A 22,500-nucleotide genomic window follows, 5' to 3' on the forward strand; every position below is an offset into this window, starting at 1 on the left:
ATTATTCTGACTTTTAGACATTTCTAATTTTAATGTTCTGAAAATAATTTTTGACATTCTTTTGCACCATCAAACGTTTTATTCCCTTAAGTGATGTCACTTTAAGATTACTGCTGACTGCCAGTGTAGCTGTGACTCTCAATTGCTATCTCAAAGTTCAGCTAACATTCTGCTGGTTGTTAGGTCAGTGCTGAAAATAACTCTGCTAATTACAGTCACCAGGCTGCTAATGGAATTTCAGTCAGGAGAGTGGAATGCTTATCCCACAGTGTAGAATTCAGGTCAGTGTACCCAGAACACATTTGCACAAATCTGGAATGGTTCTGTCAAAGCACCACAGGTTCTGGCACTAATACATGAACAGTACTGTAAGTCTACTTTTTCTTAATCACAAATTTTTCTAGTGCACTACAACCGTCATTTAATAGTTGCACCATTCAGAAAGGGCTGGCTTACATTGCATGTGGCTTTTCTCCCAATTTGCTATAAACTAGCCCTTGATTGAATCTGTTAATACTGTTTAGATAAGTATTTTATGCAACACTCATGTCAATGAGAGAGAAAGCAGAGTTGTTCACTGCTTGGGACTTTTCACTTTCCAACAATAGAATACATGAAAATGGATATGCAGGATTACTTCTTCAGAGACAGCTCTTGTTTAATGTGTTCTAAATGAGTTAAGTGCTGTTGGTGCCATGATTCTTTTTATGAAAATAACCAAACTAATAAATGAACAATGTGGTGGATAAATATACTTTTGAACATATGAAAATACATGTGAAAGTAGCTTTTCCATTCACCTGAATTCCTGAATGAGGAAAGCACGTGAAAATCACACAATATGCTAAAATATGACATCCTGTCCAGTGAAAATATCTTGCAATATCGTAAAGCCTTGGCTCTTGTGACACTTTAATGAAGTTTTTCTGTTTTGTGTGTTCCAGTGCCTCAGTTTTACATGCTAAGTTTCTAGCTATTCCTAGTACGAGTCAATCTTAGAATATTTTCATTGTCCCTCCTGGTGGTTGTCTCCCACTCCCAGAGCCTCATCTCTTTTCTAGCCCATGAAACTGACCAATCTTTTCCTGAATATAATCTTTCACATCCGTTCAAATGCCAGTTGATGTGAAGTTTTAAATAGAAATCCAAGTTCTTGCTTTTCCTGATCTTTAATTCACACCTCTCTGATAGTTCAAGTAGTTGAAAACAAAAGTTCAAGTAATTAAAAAGGAGCTATACTGAGGTAAATCTAATTCTATACCAGCAAAGGCATCTATTATTGATAAAAGCAAAATACTGCGGATGCTGGAAATGTGAAACAAAAACAAAAATAGCTGGAAAAACTCAGCATCTGCAGAGAGGAAGACAGTTAACGTTTCGAGTCCGTATGACTTTTCATCAGAACTAAAGAAAAATAGAAATGAGGTGAAATATAAGCTGTTTGAGGGGGTTGGGACAGGTAGAGCTGAATAGAGGGCCAGTGATAGGTGGAGGCAAAGAAGAGATTGCCAAAGATGTAATAGACAAAAGGACAAAGGAGTGTTATGGATACCAGAAGGCAATTGAAGGATTTCATCTTGATAAGGAGTTCAAGTGATATTTTAAATAAGAGTGACATTTGAGTAGTTTATTTGTGTTTAATTGTGCTTTAGGTTGTCAAAATTTGAAACTCAATTAAAATTGGAAAACCATTTCTTCTATGTGTGCCTCTGTGACTCAAAATTTTGTCAAGTGTTTTCATACTTAGTGCATGTTAGTGTGTAGAAAAAGAATAAAAGATTTACAACAAAGTAAAAAGTAGATATGAGCAATATAAGCAGTCTAGACTAAGATATGGCAAAGCAGGTTATGAGCTTGGAGTAGAGCATGTGGGAGTCTATGAACAGCAATATTTTCCTGAGTGAACACATTTATAGCACATGTTTCATCTCAAATCTCTCCAGCTTAGAGTCATTGAGTTCAAGTATAAGTTGCAGACACTGCATCACAAAGTGGCTGGGAAGGTGGAGAAGCATATGGACAGTTTTCTCCAGATCTTGGTCATACCTTGTAGAGGGTGAAAGTGCACAACAAAGGTGGTATGACTAATAGTCTAAAGGGTAAGGGGAACCCAACTGAGTTAGAGAACAAGGATCTGCAGAAACTGATCCTATCCAACAGGTACGATGTACTTGCTATCTGTGAGGATAAGGATAAAGACTGTTGGAAGGGCAATCAGAATACTGACCATGGCATTTTGGATTAGGGAGTTGTCCAAAGGTGGGAGCAGGAGGATGAGGGGAAGCCTGATATGGTCTTTGTAGGGAATTCAATAATTAGGGGGAGAAGCACACATTGTAAACAGTATTGGGGGTCCCATATAGTAAATTGCCCACCGAATGCTAGTGTGAGAGATGTCTCAAACAAGCTTGAAAGGACATTGGAGACAGAGGGAGAAGATCCCATCGTTGCGATCCATGATGGGACTGACATTACAGGGAGATGTAGGCAAGTGATCTTTTTTGGTGAATATCAAGAACTAGGAGCTAAATTTAAAAAACAGATCTCAACGTTGTAATCTTTGGATTACCGAGCTATGTGCAGATTGATGTGGGGATAACTATTAGAGAGATGAATACATAGCTGAAGGAGTGGTGCAGGGACACTTGCACCAGAAAGGAACTGTACCATTGGGATGGGCTCCACCTGAGCTGGGATGGGACCAGGATGCTAGAGGAAAGATCAAATAAGGTGGTCACAAGGACTTTAAACGATTTAATGTTGGGAGGGGGCGGTGTGCAGGGGAGGAGGGCAGATGTGCCCAGGCAGAAGAGGTGGTATAAACAATAGTTTGGAAAAAAGATTTGAAAGTGAGTAGAGCAACAGTTAAAATTATGCTTTAAACTCTACAAGCAAAAGGAAAACAAAAGGGTGAGACCAGGAGAGAGAAATAATAAATAAGAAACACGTGAATAAAATGTAAGGTAAGGATTGATTAGATTGATTGATTAGGGATCAAAGGAAATGCCAAACAATTATAGGCCAGTTAGTCTTATATCGGTGGTGAGCAAATTAGTAGAATCAATCCTGAGAGATAGGATTAACTGTCATGTGGAAAGGCATGGACTAGTCAGGGATGGTCAGCATGGATTTGTTAAAGGAAGGTCTTGCCTCACAAATTTGACTGAATTCTTTGAGGAAGTGACAAGAAGGGTTGATGAAGGTAGTGCAGTGGATGTTGTGCACATGGATTTTAGCAAGGCATTTGACAACGTCCCACATGGCAGATTGGTCAGGAAAGTAAAAGCCCATGGGATTCAGGGTAATGTGGCAAACTGGATAAAAGGTTGGCTTTGTAACAGGAAACAAAGGGTAATGGTCGATGGATGCCCTTGCGAATGGAAAGTTGTCGCAAGTGGTGCTCCACAGGGCTCAGTGTTGGGACCCTTGCTGTTTGTGTTATATATTAACGATTTGGATGTGAAAGTGGGGGGCACAGTTGGGAAATTTGCAGATGACACAGAGATTGGCTGTGTAGTGGATAGTGTAGAGGATAGCCATAATCTCCAAAACAATATAGATGGGTTGGTGGAGTGGGCGGTAAAATGGCAGATGGGATTTTAATATAGAGAAGTGCAAAGTCATACATTTAGGGAGGTCAAACAGTTACAGGGATTACACAATAAATGGGAATACACTAAGAGGGGTAGATGAAGTGAGAGATCTTGGCGTACAAGTACACAGGTCCCTGAAGGCAGCAGTTCAATTAGAAAAGGTTGTAAAGAAGGCATATGGAATGCTTTCCTTCATTGGCAGAGATATAGAATATAAAAGTAAGGATATAGTGTTGGAATTGTATCAAACACTGGTGAGGCCATAACTGGAGTATTGTGTGCAGTTCTGGTCACCACATTACAGGAAGGACGTCATAGCTCTGGAAAGAGTGCAGAGGAGGTTTACAAGAATGTTGCCAGGGTTAGAAAAGTGTAGCTACGAGGAGAGATTGGATAGGTTGAGGTTATTCTCCTTAGAACAAAGAAGGCTGAGAGGTGACTTGATTGAGGTGTACAAAATTATGAGGGGAATAGATAGAGTGGACGGGATAAAATTGTTTCCCTTGATGGAGAATTCTAGAACCGGGGACATAGATTCAAGATAAGTGGCAGAAGGTGTAAGGGGGACATGAGGAAGAACTTTTTTACGCAGAGGGTAGTGGGTGTCTGGTATTCACTGCCCAAGTTGGTGGTAGAGGCAGAAACTTTAAACTCTTTTAAAAAGTACCTGGATCTGCACCTAAAGTGCTGTAAGCTGCAGGGCTATGGGCTGGGTGCAGGAAGGTGGGATTAGAAAGGGCACCTGGGTGTCCTCGTGCTGGCATGGACAAGATGGGCTGAATGGCCTCCTTCTGTACTTTAACTTTTCTATGGTTCTATGGTTTCTATGGTTGTGTTCTTTATTTTTCATATAAACTCACAGAACATAAGAAATAAATTGAATGAATTGCAAGTGCAATTTCAACTTGGAGGGCATTACTGGGACATGGCTGCGAGGAAGGTCAAGCCTGGGCACTTAGTATGCCTGGCTTTAAGGTCTATAGGGAAGATAGGGAAAATGGTAGAGGGGAAGAGTCACCCAAGTGATTTAGGATGAAATCACTTCAATGATAAGAGAAGATATAATGAGAAGTAAGCAGACAGAGATTCATGGGTAGAATTGAAAAATAGAAAAGGATTTAAGATTATTATGGAAGTCCTGTATATGCCCATGGATAGCAGCTGTTGGGGGGTAGGTTGTATAAATGCATGCAGTAAAGGAAGAGTGGTTTAATGGGGCGATTAACTTCCGTATAGATTGGGATAAATAGACTAGCTTATATCAGAAAGATAGTGAATTTCTTGAGTGTTCAGGTGAGTTTAATTTAAAATTATTCAGAACCACCTTATACCCTTAAAGGGCAAGAGACCTGCCAAAAAACAGACATGATTGATTAAAGAATTAAGAGACAGCATAAAACTGAACAAAAAGGCATACAAAAATGCAAAAAAAGGCAAATTCTGGTGAATGGAAATGATGCAAAAAACAGAAAAGAGTGAAAAAAGATATCAAGAGCTACAAAAAGGGAGTATGAAAAAAACCTGGCAAGAGATATCAAAATTGCCACAAAAATATTATAACTGTATTAGAAAAAGAGAATGGTCAAAAGAAATGTGGACCCTTTGACAACTAATAACTGTGACATTTTTAATGAAAATGAGGAAGTGGCAGACAAGTTGAATGAATATCTTGCATCAGTGTTTGTATTAGAGGAAGAGAATAGCCTGGCAGACATCCTTAGGGAACTAATCAGGACTCATCAAAATCAACATAAGCAAAATAACAATAATGAAAAAACTAATTGTATTAAAGAAAAGCCAAACCACAGGATCAGATTGTTTACATTCCAGGGATTAAAAAGTAGATGCAGGTTCTTGAACTATAATCTTCCAAAGCTGTTTGATTCAGGAGCCATTCCTTTAGATTGGAAAAGTGTGTATGTCACTCTGTTAATTAAGTAAGTTGAGGGAGGAAACCAAGGCATTATAGACCAGTTAGCCTGACATCTGTTGTCAGAGAAATTACTGGAGTCGATAAGTAAAGATAGAATTCCTGAACATTTCGAAAATTTTCAGCTATCAGGGAGAGCCAGCATGACTTTCTTTATAAAGGGTAGGTCATGTTGGACGAACATGACAGAATTTTTGAAGGGGTGACTAAAGTAATGGATGCCTTTGGATGTTATTTATATGAACTCCAGATGGCATTTTATAAAGTCCCTAAAGATACTGTTGACTAAAGCTGAAGCTCATGGAATTGAATGCAAATTATTGACCCGGTTAAAAATAGAATGACTGGCAGGATACAGAGAGTAGGGATAATGGGCAGATACACTAATTGACAGGACATGATTTGTGATTCCTATTTTTTAATGACTTTAGAATGTGGGATAGAAGGCCACATATCCAAATTTGCCAATGACACAAAGTTCCAACCAGTGAAGTAGGAAGCATAAAATTACAAAGAGACAATGATAGATAAAGTGAGTAGGCAAAACTGTGGAAAATGGATTTCAATAAAGGCAAATGTGAGATCATTCTCTTTGTATTGAAAAGGATTGAATGGATTATTTTTTAAATGGCGAAAAGCTAGAAAATGTGGAGGTCCAAAGGGACTCGGGGTCCAGATACACGAATCATTAAAATGTCATGAACTAGTACAGAATTTAATCAAAAGCTAATTACACCACACCTTAGGAAGGATATATTAGTCTTGGAAGGTATGCAATGTAGATTTTCCAAAATAATTCCAAAGGTTAAATTATGTGGAGAGAAAACACAAACTGAAGTTGTATTCTCTGCAATTTTGTGATTAAGAGGTGATTTGATTGAGGTTTTCAAGGTATTACAGGGAACAGATAGGGTAGACAGAGAGAAACTACTCCTGCTGGTTGGGGAGTCTAGGACTAGGGGGCATAGTCTAAAATATATAATCAGGCTTTTCAGGAGTGAAATTTGGAAACACTACACACAGAGGATGGTAGAATTTTGGAACTCTTCCAACAGCAACCAAGGAATAGGAGCTCCAGTCAGCCTCTTGGATGTTTGGCCTGGTCTGTCATTCAACAAGATCATGGCTGATCTTCACCTTCCCACCTTACCTCCATATCACTTAGTTTCCTTACTATCTAAAAATCTATTTTCTCTGTCTTTAATATATCGAACAACTGAGCATCCACAGCTCTCTAGAGTAGAAAATGCCAAAGATTCATGACACTTTGAATAAAGAAATTTACCCTAATCTTACTTCTAAATGACACTTATCCCAAGATTGTGACTCTGTGTTCTAGATTACCCAAACAGGAGAAACATTTTCTCAGCAACTATCCTCTCAAGCCCCTTAAGAATATATGTCTCAATTAGATTACATATTATTCTTCTAAACTTCAGGGAACATAGGCCTTGTCTATTCAATCTCTCCTCATAGGACAACCTCATAGGAACAAGTCTCATGAACCTTCATTGCACTCCCTCTAGGGCATGTATGTCCTTCCTTCGGTAAGAAGATCAAAATTGCACACAGTACTTCAAGGGCTGAATTTTGCCCTCGTCAGGTGGGCCCAAGAACAGTCGTGAAACCAACTGTTACTCGCCATCGGGCCCCAACCGCGATTTCACACTGGCTGGCCAATTAACAGCCAGCTGGCGTGAATTGCTTGCTGCAAAGGTGAGCGCTGCCAGGGCGGGAGCGGGAGGAGGGTGAGCATGGAAGTTTGTGCATGCACACAGGTGCGTGCATTGAAAGCTCCCTGGCACAGAACTGCCTCAGGGAGCTGAAGATTTAGAACAGTACGAATCAAAATTTTTTTTTAAATGGTGAACATGTCCCCTCATGCTAAAAAAAATCTTTATTTGTACTGTTCTAAATTTTCAGGAGCAGGGACATGTTATAAATGAGATTTAAACATTTTTATTTTATTTTTAATTCCTGTTGGAAGCCTCATCCCGGCCATGGATGAGGTTTCATAAAAAATCCAAAGGCTACTTGACATTTTCACCCGCACGCCAAGGTTGGACGGGCAGCGAAAAATCTGATTTAATTAATTGATTAAGGGCATTAATAGGCCTCTTAACTGTCGGCAGGCACACTGCCGCCTCTCACGTGTGCTCGCCGAGCAAAATATCGCGAGAGTACGCGATGATGTTGGGATGCTCGCCCGACGTCATCGCGCACTATTTTACTCTTGTTCAGGTCGGGCGCACACCTGCCCGACAAGACTAAAATTCTGCCACAAGTGTGGCCTCACCAATATCCTATATAATTTTAGTAAGACTTCTTTACTTATATACTCCAATCCTTTTGTAACAGAAGCTAACATACCACTTTTGCTCACTCACCCAACCTGTCTATATCACTCTGCAGCCTCTTTGCATCCTCCTCACACCTTATTTTTCCAGGTAACTTTGTATAGTCAGTAAATTTTGATATATTAGACTCGGTTCCCTCATCTAAGTCATTAATATAGATTGTAATGCTGAGGCCCAAGTACTGATCCTTATGTCACCCCACTAATTACAGATTGCCAGCCCAAAAATGTCCCTTTTATTCCTACTCTCTCTTTTCTATCATAAGAACACAAGAAAGAACAAAGAACAAAGAAAAGTACAGCACAGGAACAGGCCCTTCAGCCCTCTAAGGCTGCGCCAATCATATTGCTTGTCAAACTAAAACATTTTGCACTTCCGGGATCCGTAACCCTCTATTCACATCCTATTCAACTTTAATAATAGAAGCACGGGCATACCATTTGGCCTTATGATTCTGCTCTGCCATTCATTAACATTATGGCTGATTTGATTGTTATTGTGGCCTTAAGTCCACTTTTTGCATGGCCCCTGTAACCCTTGATTTCATTTTGGATGAAAAATCTTTCAAACACAACTTTGAATATATTCAATGACCAAGCGTCCACAGCGCCCTGGGGTAGAGAATTCAAAGATTAACCACCCTCTGAGAAGAAATTCCTCCTCATCTCTGCCTTAAATGGAGGATCCCTTGTTTTGAAATTGTGTACCCTAGTTCTAGATTCCCCCACGAGGGGAAACATCCTCTCAGCATTTACCCAGTCAAGTACCCTCATAATCTTATATGTTTCAATAAGATCACCTCTTATTCTTCTAAGCTCCAATGACCCTTCCTCATAATACAACCGCTTCATCCCAGGAATCAGCCTGCTGAGCCTTCTCTGAACTGCTTCCATTGCTAGTATACCCCTCTTTAAGTAAGGAGACCAAAACTATATGCAGTACTCTAGGTCTCATTTCACCGATGCCCTGTACAGTTGCAGCAAGACTTCCCTACTTTTACACTCCATCCTCCTTGCAATAAAGGCCAATATTCCTTTTGCCTTCCTAATTACTGACATGATTCATGTGTGAGGACATCCAAATCCCTCTATACCGCAGCATTCTGAAGTCTCTCTCCATTTAAACAATATTCTGCTTTTCTATTTTTCCCACCAAAATTGGCAATGTCACATTTTCTTACACTATACTCCATCTGTCAAATTTTTGTCCACTTACTTAACCTATCTATATCCCTTTGCAGACTCTTTGAGTCCTCCTCATAACTTGGTTACTTACCTATCCTTGTATTTTTAGAAATTTTTGGCTATAACACACTCAGCTCCTTCATTCAAGTCATTAATATAGATTGTCAATAGTTTTGGTTAGGTCTTTTTGGCACAGTGGTAGCATTCCTACCTCTGGACCAGAAGCTCCAGGTTCAAGTCTCACTTCAGGACTTGATGTCTATGGATGGTACATTCATAATGCAGCCAAACAGGTTGATTATCAGCCTTTTTACTCCTTCCAATACCCCTGATGGTAGCTGTTAACAGCAGGAGAGTTTCCTGGTCAGCCATACTGCAGAAGGCAATGGCAAACCACAGCTGTACTTTGCCAAACATATTTATGGACCAATCCCATGTGTTAGGAAATAGAGATAATTTAAGTATGTTATATTTGTATTTGTGGGTGTTAGGAATGAGTTTTAGCGTGATTAGTTTAAGTTTGATTTGTATTTCTGTATCTTTGTGTTAAGAAAGGTCAAATGGAGTTTTAATTTCACTTTAAAAGGCTGCTTGCATTTCAAATGAGGAATTTACGACTGCTGTAAGGTAAAGGTAAACACACAAGAGTAGAAAAACAGTGCTGTTGCTTAGCAACAGGGGGCCAGATAGGCAGGTTGTTCGCAAAGACATACACACAGAACTAAAGAAACAGCAGTTTTAAGCTCAGTTGAAGCCAGTACCCAGAGAAACAAAAACAGAATTACCTGGAAAAACTCAGCAGGTCTGGCAGCATCAGCAGAGTAGAAAAGAGTTGACGTTTCGAGTCCTCATGACCCTTCAACAAAACTTGAGACTGGACACTGGAAGAGGGAAGTGCGGATTTCCCAGAAGAACAAAAAAGTCCCAAGCGAAGAAAAACCCCAAAAATTCAAGGGAGTGGAAGAGGGGAAAGTCCAAAGGAGATCTTGTAGTCAAAGGAAGGACAGGAACCTGGGAAAAAGTCCTGTTAAGTGAAGTTAAGAGTGAGGGGCAGAGAGAAAGGCTCCAAGCTTCAGATTTAAGGTGAGAACAGCTTACAAGAAGCGAGAAGGTCCAAAGAGACAACTGAAGGTCTGTAATTCCTTGCTATGGGCATGTGGAGCAGTGGTGTACTGTTAAGGCTGAGTTGGTGAGAGAGACTGCATGGAAAACAGCTTAAGTTCATGTGGTGACCCAGGGAAGAGGAACATCAGGAGGACAGTTCGAAACCCTGGATGTGAACCCTTGTGAAAGGTGTCTGAGACAAAACGTCAGTTTGGGAGAAGATTCCAAGGCGAGGTTTAGAGAGTGGAGATTGGAAACCCTCATGTGAAGAATTCAGTGAGACCGATTGGCTGATGGTGTGACAAGTTTTTGGGGGGAGTTGAGGAGAGATTCATTGTATCCATTTGATGTGGCATATGTCACTTGGTTTCAGAGTGTGGTGTGTCTGACCACAGGGTGCCATCGATTTACATGGAGTAGGTATTTACTGTGTACATTAAAGTATAAGATAGCTTTTGTGACTGTGTTATCCTTACAACTCTATATATATCTGTAAGGGTTTAATTGTGAGTGAAGGAGTATTGTAATATAGTTCATTTTTTTTGTTGAATAAATGTTTTATTCTTTTGTCAAAAGTTCATCAGCTGACTCCTGTGCCATGTTCAGTAGCCACTCTCCACGTATTTAAGCAAACAAATAAAAGTTAGGATCTGTCAAGCTGGGTTCCACTCTGGGATAAGGCTTGTCCAGGGCTAACCTCAGCTGGGTATTGTAACACATGGAAGTCCATGTTTGCCAACACCCTCTTAGAGCATGGTACCTGAACGAGGAGGAAATGGCTGAGGCCCCAGCACTGATCCTTGTGGCACACCACTAGTTATAGTTTGCCAACCTGTAAATAGCCCCTTTATCCTGACTCTCTGTTTCCTGTTAGTTAGCCAACCCTTTCTCCATGCTAACATATTACCCCCAACACCACAAGCTCTTTTATGTGGCACCTTATCAAATGCCTTTTGGAAATCCAAATACACTGCATCTATTATTTCCCCTTCCACCTTGCTTGTTATATCCGCAAATAACTCCTTAAAAATTTGTCAAACACGATTTCCTTTTCATTAAACCATGTTGACTCTGCTTGATTGTATTTTGATTTTATAAACATCCTGCTACTACTTACTTAAAAATGGATTCCAACACTTTCCCAATGACAGGTGATAGGCTAACTGACCTATATTTTCCTGCTTTCTGTCTCCCCTTTTTCTTGAATTGATGTGTTATATATGCGGTTTTCCAGTCTGCTGGGACCTTTCCAGATTCTCAAGAATTTTGGAAGATTGCAATCAATGCTTCCACTATCTCTGCAGCCACTGTTTTAAAGGCCCTATGATGCAGACCATCTGGTCCAGAGAACTTGTCAGCCTTTAGTCTAATTGGTTTTCCTAGTACTTTGTCTTTCATGATAGTAGTTGTTTTAAGTTCCTCCCTCCCTTTTTCCCCTTGATTTTCTACTTTGCCAAGAATATTTTTTATGGGCTGAATTTTCCACCTGTTGGGAGCGAAGTTGAAGGGAGGGTGCGCAGAGGCATGCTTCCTATTGGTACCCCTGATTGGGGGCACACGCCATTTTACATGGGCGGGCCATTTAAGGCCCGCCCAGTGTGATGTACTCACAGAAGCCCTGTGTGCTTCCTGTGTGAGCGGTGGGAGGGGAGTCCCAAAATCAAGAGTGCGCTCTTTTGCACATGTGCATGAAAGAGGGCACTCATCTCCCTGAGGCTAGGTGCAGCCTCAGAGAGATCAGATCAAAATGTAAAAATCCTAAAAATAAAAAAGTAAAATTTCCCCAACATGTCCCCTCATGTGACAATGTCACATGAGTTGAGACATGTCCATAATTTTTACAAAAACTTTATTAAAATTTTTAAAAACATACATGAAATCTCATTCCGCCTGTGGATGAGGTTTCATGCTTTTTCTAGTTCGCACCAGGGGTCCTGGTCTGCTCGCCAACTTTAAGGTTGGACGGGCAGGTACTTTAATGAGTTAATTGACTCTGTCAATGGCCTCAATTGGCCATTAACAGGTTGGCAGGTGCACAGCTGATTTTACTGCACCCCCGCCTACCTGAAAATTTAAATGGGGCGCAGTGACGTTGGGAGTTCCCCTCGATGGGACTGTGCGTCATTTTACACATTGGCGAGTGGGCCCCGCCCCCTGTCATATGTCTTCTACCGTGAAGACAGGTACAAAATATTTGTTCAAAGTCTCTGCCATTTCCTTGTTTCCATTTATTAATTCCCCAGTTTCATCTTTTAAGTGTGCAACATTTAGTTCGGCTACTCTCTTCCTTTTCATATACTTATAGACATTCTTATCATTTGTTTTTATATTTCTTGCTAGTTTACTCTCTCCTCCTAATTTCTCCCTCTATTTATTAGTCATCCTTTGCTGGTTTCTAAACGTTCCCCAATTTTCTGGCCTACCACTAATCTTCACAGCATTATATGTCTTCTCTTTCAATTTGATACCATCCTAATTCCATTTTTTAGCCACAGATGGTCCATCCTTTTCACAAGTCTTTCTTTCTCAATGGAATATATCTTTGTTGACAGTTATGAATAGGTCCTTAAATGTCTATCACTGCTTATCTACCTTCTTAACTTTTAACCTATCCCCCACTTAGCCAACTTTGCCTTCATACCTTTGTAATTGCCTCTTATTTAAGTTTAAGACACTTGTTTCAGACCCAAGTTTCTCACCCTCAGACTGAATGTGAAATTCTATCATATTATGGTCATTTTTGCCTAGAGGATCCTTTAATATAAGGTTGTTAAGTAATCCTTCTCTGCACCTGTTGTGCCAGTACATTGGTCCCAGAATGTTTCAGGTGAGGCCATCCCAATTGTACTGATCCCTATTTTCCCAATACTGGTGCCAGTGCCCCATGACCTGAAGCCCGTTTCTCCCACGTCAATCTTTGAGCTATGCATTGAACTCTCTAATCAATGCCTGAGCTTGTGGGTCTGGTAGTTACAAATTACCAGGTCTAAAATAGCCTGTTCCTGGTTGGTTCCAGAAAATATAGTTATAAGAAAGTGCCCTGAATACATTCTATGAACTGATCCTCAAAATTATCATTGCTAATTTGATTTATCAAATCTTTATGAAGATTAAAATCACCCATGATTATTGCAGCACCACTATTTCTTAATGCATACACTATCCTACAGTGTAACTACTTTAAGGGGGCATATTAACTATTACCGCCAGTGACTTCTTTCATTTGTTATTTCTTATTTCCACCCAAACTCATTCTATATCTTGATCTTCTGAGCCAAGATAATTTTTCACTATTGTATTGATCTCATCCTTTATTAACAAAGCTACCTCACCTCCTTTCTGTTCTTCCTATCTATCCCAAATGTCAAATGTCCAGGAATATTCAGTTCTTAGCCTTGGCCACTTTGCAACCTCTTCTCTGTGTTTGTTATCATATCATCCATCTTGTCATGAATGTTGTATGCATTCATACAAAGAGCCTTTAATTCTGACTTTTTAACATTTCTCTCTACTCTGATCATTATTTGCTGGTGCACTGTTATGTCTGTATGCCCTGTCCCTCCCTATCACTGTCTAATTATTATTTCCCATATAACTACCCTGCACAATTGCCTTGTCCTTTGTCATTTACTTCCTAAATATCCTCTCACTGAACCCTCCCCCCAAGATATTTAGCTTAAAGCCCTCTCTACAGCTCTAGTTATATGATTCACCAGAGCATTGGTCCCAGCATGGTTCAGATGAAAGCTGGCCCAATGGTACCACTCCCTCTTTGCCCTCTTTTTCAGTGACCCATGAATTGAAATTCATTTCTCCCACACCCACACCAATCTATGAGCCATGCATTGCACTTTCTGATCTTACTTACCCTATGCCAATTTGCTCAGGGCTCAGGTAGAAATCCAGAGATTACTACCTTTGTTGTTCTGTTTTTAAATTTAGTCCCTGGATGCTCATACTTCCTCAGCAGAACCCTTTTCTTGGTCCTACCGATCTCTTTGGTACCCACATGCACTGTGACAATTGGATCCTACCCCTCCTGCTCCAAGTTCCTCTCTAGCCCCAAGGAGATGTCCTAAATGCTACCACTGGACAGGCAACACAGTCTTTGTGACTCAAACTCCTTGCTGCAGCGAACAGTATCAAACGCCCCTAACCATACTGTCCCCTAATACCACTACATTCCTTTTTATTCCCCAGCAATTGAATGGCCCACTGTTCTACGGTGCTGTGGTCAGTTGCTCAGCCTCCCTGCAGTCTCTGCTCATATTCAAACATGAAACCTGTTAAACAAGCACAACGGTTGAAGCTTCTCCAGTGCTATCTTCTGGATCCTGCCTCACTCGTCATACCTACCTGTTCCTGACCACAGACAAAATCTGAAGTATTGGTGTGACTGCTTCCTGGAACAAAGTGTCTAGGTAACTTTCTCCCTCATTGCTGTATCACATTGTCTGAAGCTTGGACTCCAGCTTAATAACCCTGAGCCAAAGTTTCTTGAGCTGCAGCCAGTTAATACAGGTGTGTGGATCACGTTGGTGTCCTCCAGCTCCCACACACCACAGCTACAACACATCACCTGCCCTGCCATCTTTGTTGTATTTTATTTAATTAGGATTTCAAGTATTGAAATATCACTCAATGATAATTTGTAGTTAAATTAAGTAGTTTAACTAGTTAAGCTATAAATTTAAGACAGTGTTTATATTCTTCCAGTGCTGCCCTGGTTTAGAGCAAAAAAGAACAGTGAAATTCACAAATAATCACCTGCCTTCTTACCTAATTAATGCCTTTGAATTTCAGTGCTCAGATCTCACTGTGCCCCATTCCTTCTCTCAGACCACTCTTTGTTCTGTAAAAGTCCCCTCATTGAACTGAATTCCCTCACTCAAGTTCCTGTATTCAGTACTGTGTGAAAGCTGTACTTCATCTCGCTGTCTTCTGTGCTGTGCTGTGCTGATGGTGAGCCACTGCCTTGAACCACTGCAATCCATGTGGTGCAGATATACCCATAGTGCAGTTAGGGAGGGAATTCAAGCGACAGTGAAGGAACCGCAATATAGTTTCAAGTCAGGGCTGTGAGTGGCTTGGAGGGGAACTTGTAGGTGAGAGTGTTTGCTTGCATCTGCTGCCCTTGTCCTTCTAGTGCTATAGGTCACAGGTTTGGAAGGTGTTGTCGAAGGAGTCTTGATGAGCTGGTGTAGTGTCATCTTGTAGATGGTATACACTGCTGCCACTGGTCATCTGTTGTAGAGAAAGTGAACGTTTTAGGTGGTGGATGGGGTAGCAATTAAATGGGCTGCTTTGTACTAGATAACGTTGAGATTCTTGAATGTTGTTGGAGCTGCACTCATTCAGGCAAGTGTATTCCATCACACTCCTGACTTGTGCCTTGTAGATGGTGGACAGGCTTTGGGGAGTCAGGAGGTGAGTTACTCCCAACAGAGTTCCCAGCCTCTGACTTGCTCTTGTAGCTACAGTATATATATAGTTAGTCCAATTCAGTTTCTGGTCAGTGGAACCCCCAGGATGTTGATAGGAGATTCAATGATGGTAATTGAATGTCATGGAACGGTGCTTGGATTCTCTTTTGTTGGAGATGGTGATTGCTGGCATTGTGTGACGTGAAAGTTAGTTGCCACTTATCAGCCCAGGCCTGGATATTGTCCAGGTCTTGCTGTATATGGACATGGACTGCTTCAGTATCTGAAGAGTCACGAATGGTGTTGAACATTGTGCAATCATCAATGAACATCCCCACATCTGGCTTTATGATGGAGGGTAGATCATTGATGACGTGGCTAAATATGGTTAAGCCTAGGCTATTCCTGCAGCGATGTCCTGGGACTTAGATGATTGACCTCCCACAGCTAGAATTATCTTCCTTTGTGCTAGCTGACTTCAACCAGTGGAGAGCTTTTTTCCCTGATTCCCATTGACTTCAGTTTTGCTAGGGCTCCTTGATGCCACTCAGTCAAATGCTTCTTAATGTCAAGGACAGTCACTCTCACTTCACTTTTGAGTTTAGTTCTTTTTCCATGTTTGCTCTAAGGCTGTAATGAGGTCAGGAGCTGAGTGGCCTTGGCTGAACACAAAATGAGCATCACTAAGCAGGTTATTGCTGTCAGTGCCACTTGATATTAATGTCTTCTATCACTTTGCTGGTGATCAAGAGGATACTGAAGGGAAGGCAACTGGCCGGGTTGGTGTTGTCCTGCTTTTTGTGGACAAGACATACCCAGGCAGTTTTCCACATTGTCAGGCGTTAGATACCAGTGTTGTACTGTACCGGAACAGTTTGCCTAGGGGCGTGGCTTGTTCTGGAGCACAGGCCTTCAGTACTATTGCTGGAATATTGTCAGGGCCCATAGCTTTTGCTGCATCAAGTGCCTTCAGCCGTTTCTTAATATCACATGGGTGAATCAAAACAGCTGCAGATTGGCATCTATGATGCTGGGGACCTCAGGAGAAAGCTGAAATGGATCATTCACTCGGCACTTCTGGTGGAAGATGGTTGCAAACGCTTCAGCCTTGTCTTTTGCACTGTTGTACTGGGTTCTCTCATCATTGAGGGTGAGGATATTTGTAAAGCCTCCTCCTCCAGTAAGTTGTTTAATTGTCCACCAGCATTCATGATTGGATGTGCAGAACTGCAGAGCTTAGACCTGATCCAATTGTTGTGGGATTGCTTAGCTTTGTCTATCGCAAGCTACAATCATGATAATGGGCAGGCAGTTCATGCTTCCTGCATCACATTGAATGGCCCCTCTTAAGTTTCATGATGGTGCCATCTTTAGGAACCTTCTTCAAAATTGAATATGGTGCATTAGGAAGATACGGATCAGTCACTTGCCTCCTTGTGGATGACTATGGAAGTGTGGAGAAGTCCAATACCCAGACAGGAACTGCCACCTCTCTCACATGAGTAATATACAGATGAATGTGCGTCAAGGTTGCAGTCTACCATTAAGAAATACAACAGCAGGAGCACCTGCAGTGGGAATATAATCACAAATGTCATTAACACAGTTCAAGAACATTTATGAATCATCCAGCTGCTGCTTTGTAGACTTCGCATTTCAAAGTCCATAAAGTAGTCATTGTGAGCATTATATGTATGAATTTAAGATACCGTATAATTTCATTGCCATATGATTGTTGCAACTGTGAATGCATCAACTTGTGAGTGAACATTTCAAATTTCAAATCAATCTATTGGATACTTGATCAAATTATTTAATCTTTTTTGTCATGATCCAAAGGAATGGAGACAAAGTTAGATACTTGCATAGATGTAGGAGACTATAGGCCCAGTTAGATAGTGACAGGCCCAGTGGGGAGGCAACAGGCCCAGTTAGAAGACTACAGGCCCTGGTAAGAGGCAACAGGCCCAGTTATGAAACAACAGGTCCAGTTAGGAGACTACAGGCCCAGTTAGGAGGCAACAGGCCCAATTAGGAGACTACAGGCCCAGTTAGGAGGCGACAGGCCCAGGTAGGTGCTATAAAGGCTGGTGTGACTGCTAAAATGGCAGCTGCATTAACTGTGATTCCCCTTAAGGTGAATCAATTATGTCATTAACAATGGAAATAGTTAGGACTCAGAAATTATCAGCTCCAAAATGCAAAGGTTAGAATATAGAAAATGAGTAGAGACTAGGAAGCATTTTGAACAATCCAAATGCTCAGTGCTACCTTCAGATCTCTTACTGAGTCCGTGACTGATGTGCTCTCTCTCTCTCTCTCTGCTTGTAGCTACTGCTACCATCTGATCTGCTGTCATAGTATATCACACTTGTCTGTCTTGCGCCATTTTTGCACATCCACTGTGGCTCATATGCAACCACTCTGTGACGTCCGTCATCCAACTATGCCAAGATCGACTCCTTTTCCTGCTGACCTCCACTTTTCCCCCTAGCGGAGATCTCTGTAGCTTTGCAGCTCTGATCAGATGGTCGAAATACTAACATTTTCTTTTCTGGGTGTCACTTTTTAGGGTTTGTTTTGCCTTTGAAATTTCAAGCACCTCTTCATATGTCTTATGGTTTGTATATGGAAGTTTAAGCATACATCTTAGCATTCACATTTAAAAAGTCTCAATTTTCTACACAGATCTTTATTTATTGTCCAGGTTTCTGAGGCATACAAGAAAGTGGATGGACTGTAGCATTTTATGAGTTTTTTCCTTGTTACGAGCTTGAGTTTTCTTCTTATTAACACTTCATCTTCACGAAATTACTTCTGGCTATCTCTATCCTTCTGACTTCGGCACCACATCTACAATCTTCTCTTATAATTTGTCCTAAATAACTTATCTACTTGTTCCAGTGTGATACCATCCACTTCAATCTTCACTCTTATTGCTTCTAATGTGTTCCTCCTGACTACATTGTTTTTGTCTTTTTGGTGTTCATACTCAATTAATTTTGTAAGCTTCTAGATTTTACTTAATCTAAGATATTTTGTAAGGCCTCTTCTGATCCTACAAGTAATGCTGTGCTATTGTTAACTGCAAGCTAGTTATATTCTTGCCTCCAATATTTGCCCCCGGAAGTATATCTGACTCTCTGAATATAGATTGAATAAATTTGGTGACAGTACACGGCCTTGTCGTACACCTCACTTCACTTGAGACACATCTGATTTTCCCTCTTCTAGCCTGATGCTTATTATTTGGTCCCAGTGTAGGCTCTGGGTAAATCTCACATCTTTGTTGTCCTTGTCACATTTCAGGAATACGTCTATTAGCTTTTGGTGATAAACATGATCAAATGTCTTTTCAGAGTCTATGAATTTATATAAATGTTCTTGTTTACTTGCCATATTTATCGAAGATTGCTCTTTGATTAAATATTCTCTCTCTTGTTCCTACTCCAGGGGCAAAATTTTTAGCTTGGCAGGCGCCCGACACGATCGGATGTGAAAACACATGGGATAACGTCGGGCAAGTGTCCCAACGTCATCCCGCGCTCACGCAATATTTTGGTCGGTGGGCATGTGCAAAAGTCGGAAGCGCACCCACTGACAATTAAGAGGCCAATTAAAGTAATTAAAGGTGCAATTGTCTCCGATTTTTCGTGGGCCGTCCAACCTTATGGTTGGGAGACGGGCGAATCGGCCAGGTAGACTTTTCATTTTTCATGAAACCTCATCGAAGGGCGGGATGAGGTTTACATTATTAAATGAAAGAAAAATAAAAATCTATGGACAGCATTTTTTAATGCATATGTTCAGGTGACTGAATGTGATGATTGCACATTTTTTCCTGATTTAAAAACTTTATTTAATGCTTTTCAGGTCTTCAGCTCCCTGAGGCAGCTCTTTGCCTTTCTGTCAGTGCTCGCCCACACCCTCAGTGATGTCAGCGCCTGCCCTCCTCCCGCCCCACTCCAGCAGCGCTGAGCCTCTTAGTGCGCGCTTCACCCACTGATCACACCCGCCCGCTGATCTAAAAATTCTGCCTCACTTCTAAATTCAGACTACATTTCACCAATTTCTACTTCAACTGTGTTATTATTTCTTTCTGTTATGATTTTCCAGATCACTTTAATGAGATGTCTCATGAAGCTTACAGTTCTAATCTGATTGCGCTCCATTGCTTTAGGTTTCTGAGGTAACAACAAATAATGAATGTCTCAACTCACTTGGAATGTATCCTTACACAAAAGAGAGTATACAACATGCTACAAAGGAAGTATTACCAAAATGAAAAAGTAAAAGAGACAAAGAGTGGGTGGCAGATGAGACACTAGCAACAATGATAGAAAGTGGAAAGAAAAGAAACACACCTGAGTATGATGAAATTGAAAAGAAAGTAAGGAATGTAAGGTGGCTAAAGAGAAATGGTACAATGAGATGTGTGATGACATATTGGAGTTGAAAAGAAATATAAAATGAGAGTATAAAACCAGAAGGTGAAATATGAGCATACGAATTAGGAGCAGGAGTAGGCCACTCGGCCCCTCGAGCCTGCTTGAGCCATTCAATAAGATCATGGCTGATCTGCTTATAACCTCGACCCCACATTCCTGCCTACAACCTTGCAGCCCCTTGTTAATCAAGAATGTATCTAGCTCTGCCTTAAACATATTGAAAGACTCTGCTTCTACCTCCTTTTGAGGAAGAGAGTCCCAAAATCTCACTACACTGTGAGAGAAAAAAATTTCTCCTCATCTCTGTCTTAAATGAGCGACCCCTTATTTTTAAACAGTGACCCCTATTTCCGGATTCTCCACCCTGTCAAGATCCCTCAGGTTCTAAAGGTTTCAATCAAGTTGCCCCTTACTCTTCTAATTTCCAATGGATACAAGCCTAACCTGTCCAACCTTTCCTCATAAGACAACCTGCCCATTCCTGGTATTAGTCTAGTAAACATTCTCTGAACTGCTTCTAACGCATTTACATCTTTCTTTAAATAAGGAGACCAGTACTGTACACAATTCTCCAGATGTGGTCTCACCAATGGCCTGTGCAACTGAAGCATAACCTCCCTATTGTTGTAATTAATTTCCCTCACCAGAAATTATAACATTCTATTAGCTTCCCTAATTACTTGCTGTACTTGCATACTAGCCTTTTGTGATTCATGCACTAGGACACCCAGGCCCCTCTGAATCTCAGAGCTCTTCAATCTCTCACCATTTAGATAATAAGCTTCTTTTTTATTCTTCCTGCCAGAAGATTTGACTGATAAAAAGAAAAGGATAACTACAGATAGTGGGTGCATAAAAGGCAAAGGGCGGAAACGTCCCAGATTTGCACTAAGTGCAGTAGCGGGCAGGAAAAATGACATTTTACCCATTGGTTGCAATGGTGGCTTCTCACGCCATATTATCCCAAACCTGCTGCATTAATTATGCATACCTGGGAAACACACTGTTTTGAAGGTAGGCGGGCTCTCATTCATTGGCCGCTTCATCATGCCATATGCCCTATTTAAAGTGCAGCCACGTGCACACCTCTCAGCGCTTCCAGCCCACGACTGCTGTATGGAAGACATGGCCCCAAAAGGCAAAAAGACTGTCGTCCGAGATTCAATGATGCATCCCTCGAGTGCCTTTTGAATGTAGTGGAGGCCTGACGTGATGTCCTCTACACCCACCCTGGCCTCAGGACTGGCAGCAGCATTACCAATCCGGCTTGGGAGGCAGTGGTCAGCACCAACGCTCTGCATAAGAGGACAGCCACCCAGTGCTGCAAGAGGATGAATGATCTCCTTTGTTCCACCAGGGTAAGTCACTCTTCTCATCACTCTCAACTCACACACTCACTAACCCATCACACATCCACAGGGCCCTCACTCACTGACAGTTCAAGGGACATCACCATTCACTCTCTCACACACACGATCATTGTCCTCACCCCTTCCGTGGGACCACTCACCACCCACACATACCAGGCATATTTATCATCTGCAACAAAAACAGAATTATCTGGAAAAGCTCAGCAGGTCTGGCAGCATCGGCGGAGAAGAAAAGAGTTGACGTTTCGAGTCCTCATGACCCTTCAACAGAACTAGGTAAATCCAAGGAGAGGGGTGAAATATAAGCTGGTTTAAGGTGGGGGGGGCATAAAATATTTAATAATAATGGAAATAGGTGGGAAAAGAAAAATTTATATAAATTATTGGAAAAAAACAAAAGGAAGGGGCAAGAAACAGAAAGGGGGTGGGGATGGAGGAGGGAGTTCAAGACCTAAAGTTGTTGAATTCAATATTCAGTCCGGAAGGCTGTAAATTGCCTAGTCGGAAGATGAGATGCTGTTCCTCCAGTTTGCGTTGGGCTTCACTGGAACAATGCAGCATGCCAAGGACAGATATGTGGGCAAGAGAGCAGGGTGGAGTGTTAAAGTGGCAAGCGACAGGGAGGTTTGGGCCATTCTTGCAGACAGACCGCAGGTGTTCTGCAAAGCGGTCGCCCAGTTTACGCTTGGTCTCTCCAATGTAGAGGAGACCGCATTGGGAGCAATGAATACAGTAGACTAAGTTGGGGGAAATGCAAGTGAAATGCTGCTTCACTTGAAAGGAGTGTTTGGGCCCTTGGACAGTGAGGAGAGAGGAAGTGAAGGGGCAGGTGTTACATCTTTTGCGTGGGCATGGGGAGGTGCCATAGGTGGGGGTTGAGGAGTAGGGGGTGATGGAGGAGTGGACCAGGGTGTCCCGGAGGGAACAATCCCTATGGAATGCCGACGGGCGGGGTGAAGGGAAGATGTGTTTGGGTGGTGGCATCATGCAGGAGTTGGTGGAAATGGCGGAGGATGATCCTTTGAATGCGGAGGCTGGTGGGGTGATAAGTGAGGACAAGGGGGACCCTATCATGTTTCTGGGAGGGAGGA

The 22,500-nt window shown here is 41.5% G+C and overlaps 1 protein-coding gene across 5 annotated transcripts in view; it reads left to right on the plus strand.

Annotated features, from left to right (window-relative positions):
- Positions 1-22,500, plus strand: part of akap6 (A kinase (PRKA) anchor protein 6) — a 527,594-nt gene that overhangs the window by 40,022 nt on the left and 465,072 nt on the right. Inside the window, exon 1 of one of the 5 annotated variants that reach the window (XM_041214724.1) lies at positions 290-368. The exons of the other annotated variants lie outside the window; for them this stretch is intronic. Coding sequence (XP_041070658.1) covers positions 357-368 — 12 coding nt within the window. The 5' untranslated portion in view covers positions 290-356. Of the gene's footprint in view, positions 1-289; positions 369-22,500 lie in introns of those variants that run through there. 5 annotated transcript variants of the gene reach the window in all.

This window comes from Carcharodon carcharias, chromosome 20 (assembly GCF_017639515.1).
Source record: "Carcharodon carcharias isolate sCarCar2 chromosome 20, sCarCar2.pri, whole genome shotgun sequence".
In the NCBI taxonomy this organism is placed as follows: Eukaryota; Metazoa; Chordata; class Chondrichthyes; order Lamniformes; family Lamnidae; genus Carcharodon; species Carcharodon carcharias.